Source organism: Nilaparvata lugens, chromosome 3, assembly GCF_014356525.2.
Source record: "Nilaparvata lugens isolate BPH chromosome 3, ASM1435652v1, whole genome shotgun sequence".
NCBI lineage: Eukaryota > Metazoa > Arthropoda > Insecta > Hemiptera > Delphacidae > Nilaparvata > Nilaparvata lugens.
In genome coordinates this window covers 62629917-62647703 of record NC_052506.1, presented here as the reverse complement: position 1 = coordinate 62647703, position 17787 = coordinate 62629917, and the positions used below count along the sequence as shown (strand labels likewise).

General features: G+C 35.2%; 1 protein-coding gene across 3 annotated transcripts in view; it reads left to right on the top strand.

The window, feature by feature from the left end:
• Nucleotides 1-17787, top strand: part of LOC111049073 (tyrosine-protein phosphatase 10D) — a 66750-nt gene that overhangs the window by 37735 nt on the left and 11228 nt on the right. For all 3 annotated transcript variants that reach the window (XM_039424295.1, XM_039424294.1, XM_039424293.1), the window contains exons 18-26: nucleotides 966-1082; nucleotides 1519-1678; nucleotides 2227-2333; nucleotides 2760-2870; nucleotides 3619-3814; nucleotides 4519-4690; nucleotides 5254-5506; nucleotides 6892-7149; nucleotides 16584-16732. In XM_039424295.1, coding sequence (XP_039280229.1) covers nucleotides 966-1082; nucleotides 1519-1678; nucleotides 2227-2333; nucleotides 2760-2870; nucleotides 3619-3814; nucleotides 4519-4690; nucleotides 5254-5506; nucleotides 6892-7149; nucleotides 16584-16732 — 1523 coding nt within the window. The remainder of the gene's footprint in view (nucleotides 1-965; nucleotides 1083-1518; nucleotides 1679-2226; nucleotides 2334-2759; nucleotides 2871-3618; nucleotides 3815-4518; nucleotides 4691-5253; nucleotides 5507-6891; nucleotides 7150-16583; nucleotides 16733-17787) is intronic.

The window sequence follows — 17787 nt, the reverse complement described above, 5'->3', positions numbered from 1 at the left end:
TGTTATTAAATCAACTCCTGTGACAGGAAAATTGCAATATACCTTCAAGCTACTTGATTTATTTTTTAATATCCTTCCATTCTAATATTATTCACCATCTACATCGCTATAGTGAGGTCCATGTTATAATTACAGTATTTGATCAACTTTGGTTTTGCTATCCTTGTCTATCATTCGACAAAGCCAGTGGTACTATCCTTTTCTAGGTCCACAACGATGCCAATTATGTTTTTGACAGTTTAGAAATATAATTTATTAATGAAGAGAATCGGCATCGCTATTCTTCTATCTTTATCCACTGCCATTATAACGTGGACCTAACTATAGGAAAAGTAGTCTACATCATTTAAACGTTCCTATTCCTGATACACAGCGGTTTATCCAAGAGATAATTTCCAGAGTCGTTTAGAAAAGCTCGGATTTATCAATATTCTTGATATTATGCGGCAGGAAATTGTGGACTGTGGATCCCTGGGTAAGTGACTGTCTCTGCGTTTTCAGCAGCCTATTAAATGGAATGTCACTAATATTATTTCCCCGAGTTTTGCATTTGTACACACTGTCTTCGCACAATGAAGATGAAGAAAATTAGAACGAATTTAAATCAAACTAGTAGGAGAAATGAATCCTTTCTCTTATGATGTATTATCATTAAACATAAATTAATACACTAATTGATTAATCAACTAGGTAATTGAGTGTTCATAAGATTCTGTAGATTATTTGCTTCTGTTGATTGATGTTTATCAGTGTTTGATCAGTAGATATTGCCATTGGCTGTTTGGATTAGCTAGAATCACTAATGAGAATTACACAAGTACCGTTCGACGTAACTAACAGATATTTATACAAAATAATGTGTTACGTTATGTATGTATATCATCCTAGTATTCAATTCTTTCTCATCTTTGCATTGAAAAATTTAAATTTTTTTATGCATTGATGGCTTGATCAATCTGTTTTAGGTTGAGAAATTCCACCCAGTCGACATCCAACCTGGAGATATATCCTTCCAATGGATATTGCCCAGCAATGAACACAATGGAGTCATTCGTAAATTCACTATAACTTATGGTTTAGAGGTGAGTTCAACCAAATAGATTTATTGCAAATTAGAACATAATCTATTGTATGCAAAAATTACCAGTTAAAATGATCCTTTTTTTAAAATTACCATTTATTGAATCCTAGATGCTAGATCCAGTTAGTGACTTGTCAAGTTTTGTTGGTGATCTCTGGACAGAGATAACTTTCTTCATTTGTCATTCTTAAAGAAAATACTGAAAATCTCGATTCATTACGAACTTTCATGTTTCATAATTTTTCTGGAATACTATAATGGTAACTACTGAATTGCAGGCATGATTTTATTTTAAAAATATTAACTCACCGCCTATTTACAGCATGCTTTCGAATCGCTAGGATCCATTTTTCAGTGTTGTGCAGTGATGAAAAAAAACTTAATAATTTATTATTCACTTCTAATATGTAGATTAATTATCTTATTCTGATTTTTAGGGATCTTCTCATACCCAACAAAAAGACTTCAAACCATGGGAATTCAATGGAGTGATCAAGAATCTCATTCCGGGGAAAAACTATCTATTCCGCATTCAGGCTGAGACAAGAATTGGATATGGACCCGAAGCTTTATGGAAGCAGAAAATGCCCATATTAGGTAATTTTATGAGAAAGCTATTATAGATTATATTTTATACACATGTATTTGTCTCTCTCCATTAAAATTAGCTTTAAACCTACTTTAATCCAGGTAATGAAGAATAATAACCTCTTTTGGATTAATATGCAATCAAAATTCGGGAATGGAATAGTAAGGGCTATAAGCCTTTTTTCCCCTTTCCAATCATTTTATGATTAAGTTGTATTGTCATTGTTGTTGTGGTCATTGTTGTAATAAAGAGTACTAATATGGGACTTTTGAAATTGCAAAATTGTCGTACATTCTTCAATCATCCTTCATTTTTATAAATTAACTTCATACATTCTAATCACAACTTTTTCAAATTTGAACAATTCATCCAAAAGTTTGTTTCTAATTTATAAGGAATCTTCCATTATATTGATTTGAAAAATGCTACGCAAATCAAATGATGAACAGAGTTTGAAAGCCTCCAAATCGTTTAACCATGTTTGTTTTCGTTCTAAATTACTATTACAATTTTAGTAGAGGATACTAAACGGCTACTCATTGTTTGTTTTGTACAGCGCCACCAAAGCCAAGCTCCCAAGTTGTTCCAACGGAAGTTTGTCGAACCTCAACCACCATCCAGATACGATTCAGGAAGAACTACTTCTCTGAACAGAATGGAGCTGTAAGTAGTAACACCAACACATTTTGTCTTTAGTGTTTAGTAATCAAAATATTATCATCTTTCTAATACATGATCAATACTTATCTTCTTAGTTAATCGGTTTTGACTTTCTTATATAAATTAAAGTTTGTTTGAAAATAATCATTTCATTGATTAGTCTGTTATTTTCTAATGTTGATAGTTCGATGAAGATAAGATTCATTTTTGTATCCTGTAGTATTTTGTCATTCAATTATGATACTGTAAAAATATCGAAATTCTAGTTCAAATTCATGCTACAGTAAAATTTATTTAACCCTCTTCCAATTTGTCTAGAAACTAGTACTAACTTGCATTTGTTCATTGTATATAAGGTAGCATTGAAGGTAAGTTTTGAAAAGAATATACTGAAATGCATAATTTGTACAACTTTGATCTTATTTATAGATAACTGGTTATACAGTAATAATAGCCGAGGATGACACAAAGAATGCATCCGGTCTTGAAATGCCCAGCTGGAGGGATGTTCAAGCGTACAGTGTCTGGCCTCCGTATCAGGTAGCCCTACTTATCTATTCAATTATATCACTGAAAATGTAAATAGATACTACAGTATCACTACTACTCTTCCAGTCCAGACATCAACTAACTTTTTTCAATCTCAACTCAACATCAAACTTTTTTATTAAATAAGTTTCTATTCTAGATTATGCCAGCATCGTTTAATTCAATAAAGCTGATTGGTTATTTTTGGGGGAATACTTATCCCATTTTGTACATTTCCTAATATGTTGATTATTTCTGGTGATTTATTTTCGATTGTTTTGGAAAAAGGTCATTCATAAATAATAGACGATCATTTTTAGAATTGGATATAATTGGCTTTAATTTATGATCCTTTGCGAATTTCCTCTCATCATTGTTTGGATTAGTTGATAAATTTAAGATAGATAGTCTCATAGGACATTCATTTCTATTTTTCTATCTGGAAATCATTCTGTTTCAATTCCAACTCCCATTGCTTCCTATCTTATATTTGTTTACTATAATATTGTTATTTGTCTATGGTCCAAGATTTTTCTTTAAACAATGCAATGCTTTTTGTATAATGAATAGATACGTTTAACATTTTTCAAAAATACCATTTTGAAATAATTATTAGTTCTATTTATTTGCCTTCTATTTTATTATTAAATGATTCTTTAACTGATCGGATTCTTTCCTTCTCACCATATTTTTTTAAATATTTATAAACTTGTGAATGTCAAGCTTATACCATCAATATTCAATTTCATTTTGATTACAGGTAATGGAGCCTTATCTTCCTTTCAAAAACTCATCGGTGGAAGATTTCACGATTGGGGAAGAGACTTGCGAGGGAAGAGCAGCCGGCTACTGCAACGGCCCACTCAAGAGCGGCTCCACCTACAAAGTCAAAATTCGTGCATTCACCAACGCCGACAAATTCACAGACACGCACTACTCATTCCCCATACAAACCGGTGAGCTTGCAGAACATTTATTAAGTTGATTTAATGTGTTAGAGTTGATACGAACATCAGATAATGTCAGCAAACTAAAATACAGTGCTTACTGATGTGTTTATCACTCCAAAGGAAAACCTTTGTAATCTGATCCTCACAAGTCCACTGAATTTATATGGAACTTCAGTAGTCTGATAATTTTAAAATTGTAATGGTTGATAAAAAATATATTATTTTATTAATTTTCACTTACTGATTGGAGCACTTACTAGATATATATTTTCTGAATTAATTATTTTCCATATTATGATTATTTATTAAAAAGTAGGCTACAGTACTTCAATCGAAATAGTAGCATTAAAATGGAAGCCTATTGATTGAAGTTTGGTGAAAAGCTGCATTGATTTAGGGCTGAATGCAGCATGTAATCTGAGGCATCTTTCATTCGAAACCAGAACCCACACTACTTAGAAACTGTACAAAGTTTGTACTTTATTGGAACTTCAATGCAGAGCTTCAACTGACTAGCAATTTGGTTTATTACGATTTTATTTAATTGTGTATGTAACACTCAGATGGACAATTTATATTTTAATTTTGTGTTCAATATGAAGCAAAACTCCTGTTCATATCCGGAATGTTGCAGATTTTTTCATGATTATAATGACGTTATCATAATATTCAGAATCTATGTTTTATTACTCTTTATTTGTATTTTGCAGACCAAGATAACACGACATTCATGATAGGCATGGCAGTGCCGATTACTCTCCTTCTCCTATCACTGGTGATATTCTTGGCAGTGTGCAAACGCCGGCATGCAGCTAATAAAAATACAACCGAAAACAGAGCCAGCGACACTCTCTCCTTGCCGGACAGTGTCATCGAAACAAGGTAACCATCAAAACCAGAACCCAGACTACTTAGAAATTATACAAAATTTCAATAAAATGCAATTTACCAACTATTTTATCCACCCAGCTCTATAATATATATCCTCAATTTAAACTGATTGTAACGTTTAAAATAGATACTGTTCACGACTGGAAGCAAGTGATCCTCAAAAATGTGGTTTCCTCAGTATGCTGCCAAGAAAATGATGAAATTTATCTGCTTTATCTATGTGAAAGCTGATAAATAAAAATCTTGGGAAAGTGAGATAATAAAGGTTCAACAATGTCATTATACTCATCATTTCTTCAGATTTTCTCTTTGTTCAATTAGATTGAATAAATTTACGAGTAGATTGACTATGCTAGAAAACTGAATGTGAATCTCGTTTACAGTGTATCTCAATAAATGACCGACTGTAATGAAATGAGAGTATAATACAGCAGTAATTGTTATAACAAAAAATAAATATTCTACTCTACTATAAATTACTATTTTCTATAAAATTACAGTAATTATATTCCAGCAGCTAGTCAACTATAATTCTAGTGATTGATTGATTTTAGTCGGCCGATACTGCTGGACAAGTTCGCCGAGCACTACCGTATAATGTCGGCGGACTCTGATTTCCGGTTCTCGGAGGAGTTCGAGGAGCTAAAGCACGTGGGCCGCGAGCAGCCGTGCTCGGCCGCCGACCTGCCCTGCAACCGCCCTAAGAACCGGTTCACCAACATCCTGCCCTACGACCACTCGCGCTTCAAGCTCCAGCCGGTCGACGACGAGGAGGGCTCCGACTACATCAACGCCAACTATGTGCCTGTAAGTAGGCCTAATAATCTGTTTCAATTTCAACTATTTATGACATTTTTGCTTTTTATCCCATCTATTATATTAAGTGAACACTCTCATTAAGTATGTTATATCGTGGAAGTCAACATTATATTAAGCGAGCAGTTTCTGTTTGTGGATATGTGTGCATGTCGGACGGATCTCGTAAACTGATCATATAAAATAAACCTCTCATTTATTATGAATAGAGATGCAAAAATAGGCACAGCTAGGAAGAAACAAGGATACTGGGAACTCACATTATAAAGATAATCAGCTCATATAAAGATCATCGACACAGATGTTGTGGCATTGACAGAGTTATTCAATATTGTCTCACTTCTTCTAGTTATTCCAACATAGTTCAAAAGTGGTTAGTAACAGTTGGATATACATGCAACCAGGGGAAAAATCCCAATTCATGTATCATATGAAGCTATGTAATCAAATTAAAGAATTGTATCCTGATTATATTGAATTTCATCACTGATAGTTTTTCAATTTTCTTACCATTATTCAAAAGTGAGAACAAACGAAAAAATCTCATGCATCTTAGTCTATCCTATCTATTTTATCAATCACAATCATTAATCAATCATGCAGTACTTGATCTGTATGTACTAGGGCTCATGTAGTACTAGAACTGAGCCTAAAACCTGATTAGTAATCAAAACCTCAGCTCATTGAGTACTTTCTAATATTGAACAGAATTATAGTTGATAGAAAGTCATATTATTCTTCTACTATGAACATTACTTACTTTTCGTCAATATTTTGACTAAACAAACTCATCGAGAAATTGTTGTTATATGGCTGATTACAAATTCGCCCAATTCATTCAACTTTTCCTTATTATGTACTTTCCTGATGTAATGTGATAGATTATCAGGGTTGGTATTTCTTATTGGCTGATTAGCAAATTATTAAGATATTTATGTACTAGTAAGCACCCCATGAAGAACTCGCCCAAAATGCTGCTGACATGAAGAGGATCTCAAGTGGAAATGAAGAAGTAAATAAGTAGTCGAGTAGCATTGAGTTATTGTATCATTGCATGTTATCTTCTTACATCCTCAAAAAAGACGAAGGAGTGAGTCAATTTTGCTGCCCAACGAACTTGATCTGTAAAAAGGTTCGAAGAATATGTGTTTAAAATTTGAAGCTGATTGATCAAATCATTTGAAAGTTATTGTAGAACGTACTAATAATCAGACGGACAGCAATTTTGGTCCTGAGTCAACAATGGAACTTGCTAATGCTCGTTCAATCAGTGCAAACATTTATGTGGATTAATCAATTCACTGAATTTTGCTCTTGAAAAATTCTAATGTAATTAATGTTTGAATTAAAACAACGATTGAATGTTTGGTTTGCAGGGCTTCAACTCGCCGCGCGAGTTCATAGTGACGCAGGGCCCACTGCACTCGACGCATGACGACTTCTGGCGCATGTGCTGGGAGAGCAACTCGCGCGCCATCGTCATGCTGACTCGCTGCATCGAGAAGGGCCGTGAGAAGTGCGACCACTACTGGCCCTTCGACACCCTGCCCGTCTACTACGGCGACATCTGCGTCACCATGCTCAACGACAGCCACTATCCCGACTGGACCATCACCGAGTTCATCATGTGTCGGGTACATTATCTACACAATCATTTATGAACATAAAGACATGTTAAGTTATAAAGACATACAGTCCGTGTCCTGTAGCTTTGCCTATTGTATTTGCTCTTTTGTATCTTTTCGAAAGCAACGTGTTGCTTCCGAAAAGATACACAAGGAGCTTTTTGGAGTTTACAGTCTGGGTCCTGTTGCTTTGCCTACTGGCTTATACTTGAAAATTTCCAGTGGAAGCCTATTAGCTGACATTCGTTCAACATGCTCTTTCCATTGTTGGTGATACGTTGCAACTGTGTGTAGGCAGTTTCTTCGATCTACGGTCTCTGAAGCCTCATAATTTTGGGAAGCCGTGAATATTAGACCGCAAACCATATCTTGCCTATATGCCGTTTCAAAGTCACGAAGGCATAGCTATTGTACTGTAAACATGACAGCATCACAATCAATGCCATAACAGGGGTCTTTTCGCAACGGATTTTCAAAACCATCTTCTTCTTCTTCTGCTTCAATCGTCCGATTTGGTTGGCAGCTTTCCATCTTTGTCTGTCCAGAGCCAGCTGTTTTAGTTGGGTATAGCTCTGGACCCCAAGATCCCGGGTTATCTGCTTCAAATATTGTAGCCGGGGTCTTCCACGAGCCCGTTGTCCACTGATTGCACCTTCCAGTATTGTTAGCGTGAATTCGCTGTGTCTTATAATATGTCCTATCCAAGAATGCCGTCTGTCCCTAAGAGATTTCAATAGAGTGTTTTTTTTTGTGTCTCTTCAGCCCTTTGAAATACTTCTTCATTTGTTATTCTATCGGTCCATTTTATTTTCAGCATTCGCCTCCAACACCATACTTCAAATGCATTAATTGCCTTTTCTTCCGCCTTACCGATAGTCCATGTCTCTGAGCCATATAGTGCAATACTCCAGATACAACTCATTATAAGTATCTTTCTCAAATCCAAATTCAGACTTTTGGAGGAAAGCACATTCCGTTTATTGATGAAAATGGCCTTGGCTTCTCTTATACGGCGCTTTATGTCTTCTTTGTCTTTTCCATCCTCTGAAATAATGCTACCTAAGTATTTAAATTTTTTAAACTGTTTAGTTTAATTTTTTTTAAACCATACTATAATGTAAACATTATGCAATCACTTGAACATTATAACACGGTTTCTTTTTTTTATTATTATTATTTCTATTAAAACTAGTCACTAGGACTAATCATTAAGAATAAGAATAAGAATAAGAATGCTTTTTATTCCTTCAATGCATACATACAATGCTATCGGAAACGCCAGTCAACAATATAATACATAGTTTTAAGTTTTGAATTATACAGTGAAAGTTACACTTAGTACGATTTGATTTGACAATACAGAAAAAGTAACAATGTATCGAATAAATACAAAATTGTCTTGCATTAGATGAAAAACTGAGGAAGAACAATTAAGTACATTTACATGATTAGTAGCCTATTGAATTATTTCACTACCTATTTGACTTGAAAATAGTCCTTCACTGGTAGTTGGAAGAAATCTGAAATTGAGTATAAAGGATTATTCAATAGTAGGCGCTCTAGGTTTTTCTTATAAATTGGCATTGGTAGGTTCCTGGCTATCTCGGGTAATGTGTTGAATAATTTCAATGAAACTTGATTTGGACTTGTTGATATTCTTTTGAGTCTTGTATATGGTATATCTATTTTTGTCTTATTTCTAGTATTATGACAGTGAATGTCAACTCTGCGGCTATAAGAACCTAAATTATTCTTTATCTGGAGGAGAAGTTTGAAAGCTACCAAACTGTGCACTGTCATAATTTTCTCCTTTATAAACAATGGCTTACAATGCTCCAGATAAGTAGCGTTACATATAATTCTTATAGCTTTTTTCTGGAGCAAGAATACTTTTTGAACCTCTGGGGCGCAGCCCCATAAGACTAAACCATACGTGTAAACGCTTTGAAAAAAGGCAAAGTAGCACATTCTCAGGTAATTTGAAGGAACACAGTCCTTAAGACTGCGAAGGAGATATAAAACCCTACTTAATTTTGAGCAAACACTTTCAATATGGGGTATCCATGTAAGTTTCTGATCTAATGTTATGCCCAGAAGCTTTGCACTATCTACTCCCTCACTAATCTTTCTGAGTCCAAGCACCAATGTTTGAGTCTTGGCTGTATTTAGAAACAGGCGGTTTGCTCTAAACCAGTCTGAAGCCTCACCCTTACAGCTAGACATTTTTTGATGGAGGACACCCAGATCCACATCGTTTGTGACCAAAGATGAATCATCAGCATAGCAAACTATTTTAGATGAAATATTCAATCCTATATCATTCATCATCACTAGAAACAATAACGGTCCCAGTATGGACCCTTGAGGTACTCCGTGTGGTACATTAAGTGGCTCAGAAATATTTGAGTTAATACACACTGACTGAGTACGACCCTCCAAATAGGATTCTAAAAGTTTAAGAGTATTGTCATGGACACCAAGAAACTGTAATTTATTCAACAAGATGCAGTGATCCACGACATCAAATCCCTTACTTAGATCGAATAGAATTAATCCTGTGTATTTTTTACTATTAAAGCCCTCCTCAACTTCGGTTATAACTGATTGCACAGCGTCTATTGTTGACTTCCCTTTTCTAAAACCATACTGGGAGTCTGTAAACAAGCAATTTAATTCAAGGAAGTCATAGAGTTGGGTTGCGATAATATATTCTAGGATTTTTCCAAAGATAGGTGGGATGGAGATTGGTCTGAAGTTATCTGGAAAATTTATGTCACCCTTCTTATGAATCGGGATGATTCTTGAATGTTTCAGCAAGGATGGAAAAACTGATAATTTTATACATGCATTTAAAACTGTGGTGAGCGGCTGTAAAATGAATTCAATTACTTCTTTAATAAGGGAGCTAGAGTGAAAATGTCTTTGGTGGTGGAAGACTTCATTCTAGAAACTATTTCGAGGACTTGAATACAGGTTACTTCTTTTATTACAAAAGTTGCCTGCGTTTTTGGGAAAGAGTTCAGCAGGTCAACAGCAGAAATTTGTGACGGCTCAATATCTTTATAAATTTTCTCAATGGAGCTGATAAAGTGTTTGTTGAATTCCTTTGCTGAGATAGAAGTAGCGGTAGATTTAGCGGGCTTGGAATTATTTCGAATAATTTTCCAAGCTGCTGAGCATTTATTGTTAGCTGCTTCAATCAAATTCGCATTGTGGTTTAACTGAGCCACTTTCAATTCACTTCTGTATAGCTTTTTAATACTATTGTAAGTCAACCTAGCTGATTCTGTACCTTCTTTTTTCAGTTTATAGTAGGCAATCAAAACGTAATTCTTAAGTATGTTCAGAGCCGGTGAATTGAGAAACTTTTTAGCCTTAGATTTATTGGAAATATCCGGTCTACGTTTGACAACTGGAAATGAGTCCAAGAACAAACCGTTAAACATATTGAAAAATGCATTAAAATTGTATTCAGCCCTGTCATGAATGGTTACTCTAGTCCAATCGACCAAACTAAGTCTATAGCAAAACCAGTGCAATGCCCTTGAGGTTATTGGCCTGAAACTCTGTGGCTGCAAACTCTGTTTTTTACCAGAATTTCCCGATATTAAATTTGATCTCACAAAGAAACATAGTGCATCATGATCACCTAGTGCTAGCGGGTCAACCTTAACACTAAAATCTTCAGGATTTAAATCAGTAGCTATATTATCTAGTGCAGAATTATGTCTTGTTGCCTCAAAATTTGTCAGATGTAAATCCAGGGACTTTAATAGATTTATTAAATCTGACCTTCTAGAATCCATTGATAGAATATTTACATTAAAGTCTCCACCTACGATAATATTATATTTATTTTTCTTATATTTATTCAGAGATAAAATTAGTCTCTCCAAAGCACTGAAAAATAATTCCAGGTTACCATTAGGCGATCTATATATCACTATGATGAGAAGTTTTAATTTTTTAACAATAACTCCGGCAAATTCATGGTGTAATTCAAGACAATGAGATGACAAATCAAGAGGCTGGACATGGTCCGAATACTTGTTGGAAATAAATATAGCAACCCCACCATTTTTTAAAGAGGTTCTGCAAAAGGCAGTTAACAATAGAAACCCACTTATCTGTACTAGATCTATGATTTCTTTCCTTAACCAGTGCTCAGAAAGACAAAGCACATCGAAATCCCTCTCTTGATTTATCATCTCGATCTCAGTGATTTTGTTATTCAGAGATTGAACATTACAATACATAAGAGAAAAAATATTAGGATTATTTTTAGAATCTAAAATGTTCCGTTTAAAAAACGAGCTGGATTGTTTGGAGAACTGACTAAAAAATTGTTTTCATCCAGTGATTGATAGGAGATCGGGATGATGGTTTCAACTGAAGGTGATTTCTCTGTCAGTACAGAGATGACTGAATTTTGCGCGCGGAGAGGGGCTGGTGAGCTGGGTGTGACTGGATATGATCCTAGACATTGAAAGACAGGAGAGTCAGGTGACTTGTGAGAGTTGCGCGTAAGTAAATTGTGTTTCTCCGCTAATAATTCAGCTCTCGAGGATGCAGGGCGAGCATTGAAAAAGTCTCTCACAAAATTCGTCAGTCGGTTGACGAGAGTCCGTTTCCCACGCCGGTTGAGATGAAGCCCGTGTCGCGTAAAATGAGATCTGACGAGGAACGCATTAATATCCATGTAGTCAATATTAAGTCTACCTGTATAGTTCCGCACCGCACTGGATAAGTACAAGTTTGCATTACAGATATTTTCATTGAGAGTAGAATCATCGTATCGATAGGGTACACTGCATAACAGGACATTAGTCTGAATGTTTATATCAGCAAGAGACTGGACTGCCTGGTTTAACGTCGACTTGAACGGTTCACCGCGATGTAAGTCATTTGAACCCGCCGATACAATTACAAAGTCTCTCTCAGTAAAGTCCTTGATCAAACTACAACTATCAAGAACAACATTTTTCAACTTAGCACTCGATTTGGTGGAAACTAAAACCTCAAAATCATCTCCCAGGTCTCTCGTGTGTTTACAGAACTGTTTTCCCTGACTATCAGTTAGAAAAGTAACTCTCTGTTTCTTCTTGGAGGTGATATTCTTACGGCGTTTCAAGTGAGTTGTTTCTCGCGTTGAGGGGGGTTGGTGAACTTCAACTTGTACCTTAAACTTATCCGGCATCAAAGGTGACGATGTGTTAGAAGAGAGTACGGAAAACCTATTCTCTGTCACGATTGGATTACTCTCTCTCTGTCCATTCTTAGGCTTAACAACTTTTTTAGATATGATAAAGTCCGTATCTTTAATTGAATCTTGTTCCAGAAGGATATCTCCTCTATCATAAAAACTATTTTGTTCTGTTTGAATTATATTTATAATAGCATTTTTATTTTTCAACTCTTCACTCAAACTGCGTTTAGTTGCCTCTAGACTGACAATGCGTGATTTCAGCAATTTTATTTCCTCGTCTGCTCTCCCTTCATTGACCAAAGAGTCCTCAAAACATTCCTTTCTTCTGTTCCTCTCATCACTCAAGGATTTAGCCAACTGTTTATTTTCAACTGAGATCTCCATAAGATCGTTTCTCAATTCATTGTTCTCCGAAATAGAACTGTCAAGTTTATTTAAGACTCCGATAATATTTGGAATCAAGTCAACTATTGCATTATTCGAATATTTTTCAGCTATCATAGAGAGTGTTTCCCTAACATTAACTGCCAGTTCAACAACATCAGCATTGATTAAGTCACCATTTAAACTATTGAGCTCCGATTGCGCGCGAATCAAATTTTCGCGCCTTTGACGAGTCGTCATTGGCTTCATAGTCTCTATGAAAAGTAAAAACACCGGTTCTATTGAAAGAGAAAGTTCACTGATAAGAAAACTGGTGGTCACTGTCGACAGTCAGCGTTGTCATAGCAACCGAAAGACGCTACCTATTTTGCTAGCAGTCACGTCAGCCGGCAACTCTTGTACAGGTATGAAAACAAGATAAGGAGAACGCTATCAGTTGCACATAAATTGAGCTGCTTAAAAACAACAAGGAATTATTGAGCCGGTGAAATTGAGAGGGTGAGTGATACTGAGAGAGAAAATAATTGAACACTGTAACAGCAGAAAGGATAACTCCGACGATGTTTCACAGTCAATCGTAACACAAGCAACAGATGGGGTAAGAATTGATACGGAAAACAACAGCGTTTAGGAGTGTTCCTTTTTATATCACTTCTCACAATAAAGTAATCATTAGAGACAGTTTTTGTGAGGGTAAATTTATATCCGTTAGGTTCTTAGCAGAGGGTTCAAGGTTCATCAAGCTCGAAAAGTGTAATCAAACTGTCAATTTCTTGCAATGTCCACTAGGTTAGAAACAAATGAAATTCTGAATAAATCCAAGTTCCAATAAATCACAAACTTTCTATACACATTACTGAAAGTCCATCACTAACTTTTATGAAAAATCTATCGATTATTGATGAAAAACTATCGAAAACATTTTAAAATATGAAAAATAACAGACACGACACTAGAGCAAACAATCGAGGCAGCCAGTGCTACCAACATTAATTTTGTTCTCTTATTTCTTATCCTAACATATCAATTTTTATTGCTAAAGTCTTCCAGTGAAGCCTACAGTTCTAATCTATAATTATTTCTCTACTTTAAATTCTTTTGCTACACATTTATTTAATTCATACTTTTTTCACATCACTAGCACTACACCAACTCGAAGGGCTTTGTTCTCTTCAACCTCCTTGTGAGTTCAGTGCTGTCTAGTAGTTGGATGACTTCGGTGTTGTCGTGTTGATGAAGACGTGACTCATTATGGGCTGCCAATCGTCTTATTTCACAGGTCACATAGGGGATGTGCAGATCTCGGTGCAAATCGCAGTTCCTTATGTACCAGGGCGCATTCACCATGTTCCGCAGTACTCTGTTTTGAAATGTTTGAATCTGATTGATGTTAGATGTTCTAGAGCAGCCCCATAGCTGAATTCCATACGTCCAGACAGGTTTTAGGATTTGTTTGTAAATCAATATTTTGTTGTCCAATGAGAGATGTGATTGTCGGCCCAACAGCCAATAGATTTTACTGTATTTGAGTCCCAGCTCGCTCCTTTTCATCTTGATATGCTCTTTCCATTTCAACTTGTCGTCAAGAGTCATTCCAAGGTATTTTGCTGTGTTGCTGTGTAGTACTACATTCCCATTTAGATTTATTCGAATCGGATCATTGATATTTTTGTTTGTGAAGTTGATATGAATAGACTTCATCTCATTCAATCGAATTCTCCATTTTTTGGTCCAGTCACTGAATTTGTTGCTAGCATTCTGTAGTTTTGTGGCTGCTTCTTGTACTGTTTCCCCTTTTGCCAGTATCATCAGCAAAAGTAGCAATTGTCACTGTATCCAATTCAGGAAGATCGCTTGTGTACAGCACATAAAGAACTGGTCCAAGAACACTACCTTGTGGAACTCCAGCCCTTATTTAGTTCAATTCAGAGACGTCGTCACCTTGTTTTACTCTGAATAATCAGTTGGTGATGTATGATTTTAAAAGTTTTACAAGTTGAGTGGGAAGAATTTTATGAAGTTTACTGATCAGTCCTTCATGCCACACTTTGTCAAATGCCTGTGCCACATCAAGGAAGATTGCTGAGCATATACATTTTTTCTCTAATGAATTCTCTATCACATTGGTGATTCTATGTACTTGGTCCAGGGTTGAATGCTTCTGCCTGAAACCAAATTGATGGGCTGGTATCAAATTCCTGCTACTATAATGTAATATACGATACAAAACATTACTATAATGTAAACATTATGCAACGACTTGAACATTATAACACGGTTTCTGATGCTGGCAGCAGGTTTCAGTTTGTCTAGTTTTCACTAAATCAAGTATTAAGTTCGACAAATTTTCAATTCATAACGTTTTCAGTTTGTCAAGCTCTCATTTCGTCAGGTTTTCATTTCATCAAGTTTAGTTTATCTCGTTTCCAGTACGTCATGTAAACAGTTAGTCAAGTTTTCAGTTAGTCTTGTTTTCAGTATTAAAAGTTTACTGTTCACTCTATCAGAGTAATTTTTACCTATTGTTATTTCAGTCTTTTTACCATATCGGTTAGTTAGTTGATTTCTCACCTCACAACACTTTGCTTGAGTGGTCGTAGATAAAATAGTGTATACGACAGTTCATTATGGTCTTCGCACGTGAGATGTTTAATACACGCATTTGTTTGCTACACTCGCTCACTTGTGACTCAACTCTTTATCTAACTCGTGCGTTAAGACCCTTATTTTAAATCTATGTATAAACTACTAATTCTCAATCACTATTCAATTTTTTAAAAGACCAGTAGCTGGTTTCGTGCTTAACCAGCCTCATCTCTAGATGTCTGGTACTAACATGTTACCTGACATTTAACCTGATACTGAAACACAGTAAAGTATTTCAAGTATTTTAAGTGTAAATTTTAACTTCAAAATGGCTTTGAAGAGTTGAAACTAGTCGTATTGTCACAAAATAAAAGGCTACTCGAAATATTCAATTGTATTTAATTATTTTCAGTAATCCTAGAGTGAGTAACTTTAGAGTTGAGAGTTGAAAATTAAATAGAGGTTGACAAAGTTTCTTTTTGTTGATTCATTATGGAGGAGAAATACCACATCACTCACAATACAAAAATAATGTTACAGTCAATAATAATAATTATAATTTATTTTCAACGTTTGAAGATGCAGAATTTAATCATAAGGCATTCTAAGGTTAGAATGACTTCTTTATTTGAGGCAGTGGTGAAAGTTTGGTCAGTAATGTCTACTTTTATCACACTAGTACGATTTCTTGTCAAATCTCTATACATTTCTTCAATTCAATGTAATTGTCATCTACACGACATTTGTAATACAAACTTTTAACTATGTAGTACTTGGAACTAAAAAACAAAGTAAAACTAGAAATGTATTACAAATAAGACATGAAATTATATTTATTCTTTTGCGGAATTATTAGTGGAGCTCACCCCTATCCGACCTTATGGATTGGGGGGCATCCAGTATTTCTGCAAGAACAATCATTAACGATTCAGTATAACTAATAAGATTAGTAGAACGATCCACAACTCATATTTTTTGTTATTCTTGTCAATTAAATCGTTTTCATTATATTTTTATTCAAAATTCATAAAAACAATATTATTTTTCCTATTTTTATGACAATTTTTTGAGTTTACACAATATTTATTTAGTGGGATATCAAGAGCTATTGAAGGTGAAATCAATAGCTTAGCTCATCAATGCGATAACAAAATCAGGTTACTGTGATCACGTGTATTGATGATTTGAAAATAAAGGTAACAATGACTATGTGTGTTGGAGAAATTATTGACCCTAACTTAATGTGTTTGTCACGATGTGTTTGTAGGGTGACCAGCAGCGCGTGATTCGTCACCTGCACTTCACGACGTGGCCGGACTTTGGCGTGCCCAGTCCGCCGCAGACGCTTGTGCGATTTGTGCGCGCATTCCGGGAACGCGTCGGCCCCGATCAGAGGCCCATCGTTGTTCATTGCAGGTGTGTGTGTCTCCTAAATCTCTTGTACTGTATGATTAAGAAAATGGTATTATTGTTGTTGTAATCTGAACCCACCTTGTTCAGACACAGTGCTCAATCTCTAAATATTCCTAGGGTAAAACAAGTTTTTCTTCCATGGTAATAATTATAATATGATTATAGTGTTTTGTACAATGAATAAATCTCCTGCTAGAAACGTTGTTAGATCGTACCACATGTATTATCTTCATTTGTCATTTTTAATCAAAAGTTGAAAAATATCAAGTGAAAACATGGACATATAGAAAGTACTAACCGTTATTTTGACCCAAACTGCATGAATATTGATTTAATTTCAAGGATAAACCGGCACAAGATAGTTTTGCAAAAGCTTTCATAAAATATACGGCCCAATTCACGCAGATGGCGCTAGCGTTGCTCTGAGTTTTTGCAACTCCTATATAAACATATGCCACGCCACTTCACTGCTGTTTACATTCAAGAAATTTAAACAGAGTGTAATGTTCATATATATATATGAAGATTAAAAAATGAGCGCCACACCACCGACATGTCAGTCACTTCTATGTGAATTGGGCCTGAGAGTACTGTATTGCAGCTGTGATAGCTTCGTTATTCAATCATGTTTTGTGTAATGCATTCCTGTCAATACTGTGTTATTGTTTGAGCGCCACGCCACCGACATGTCAGTCACTTCTATGTGAATTGGGCCTGAGAGTACTGTATTGCAGCTGTGATAGCTTCGTTATTCAATCATGCTTTGTGTAATGCATTCCTGTCAATACTGTGTTATTGCTTCATGTTATTTTGTAAATATCTTCAGCAAGGTTTAGGACCTCGCCTCAAGTAGGACAAGATCTAAATCTATTATTTATATTTGCTGATCAATAAAACAATTTTCTGATATTATTTTGGAAGGATACAAAGATTGTGCATTGTTTTATGTTATGCTGTAAATATCTACAGCAAATAGGTACCTATCTTTCCTATTATGTTATTTATTAAATGTTATTAGTTTTATATTATTTTGTAAATATCTACCTTGCTTCAAGTAG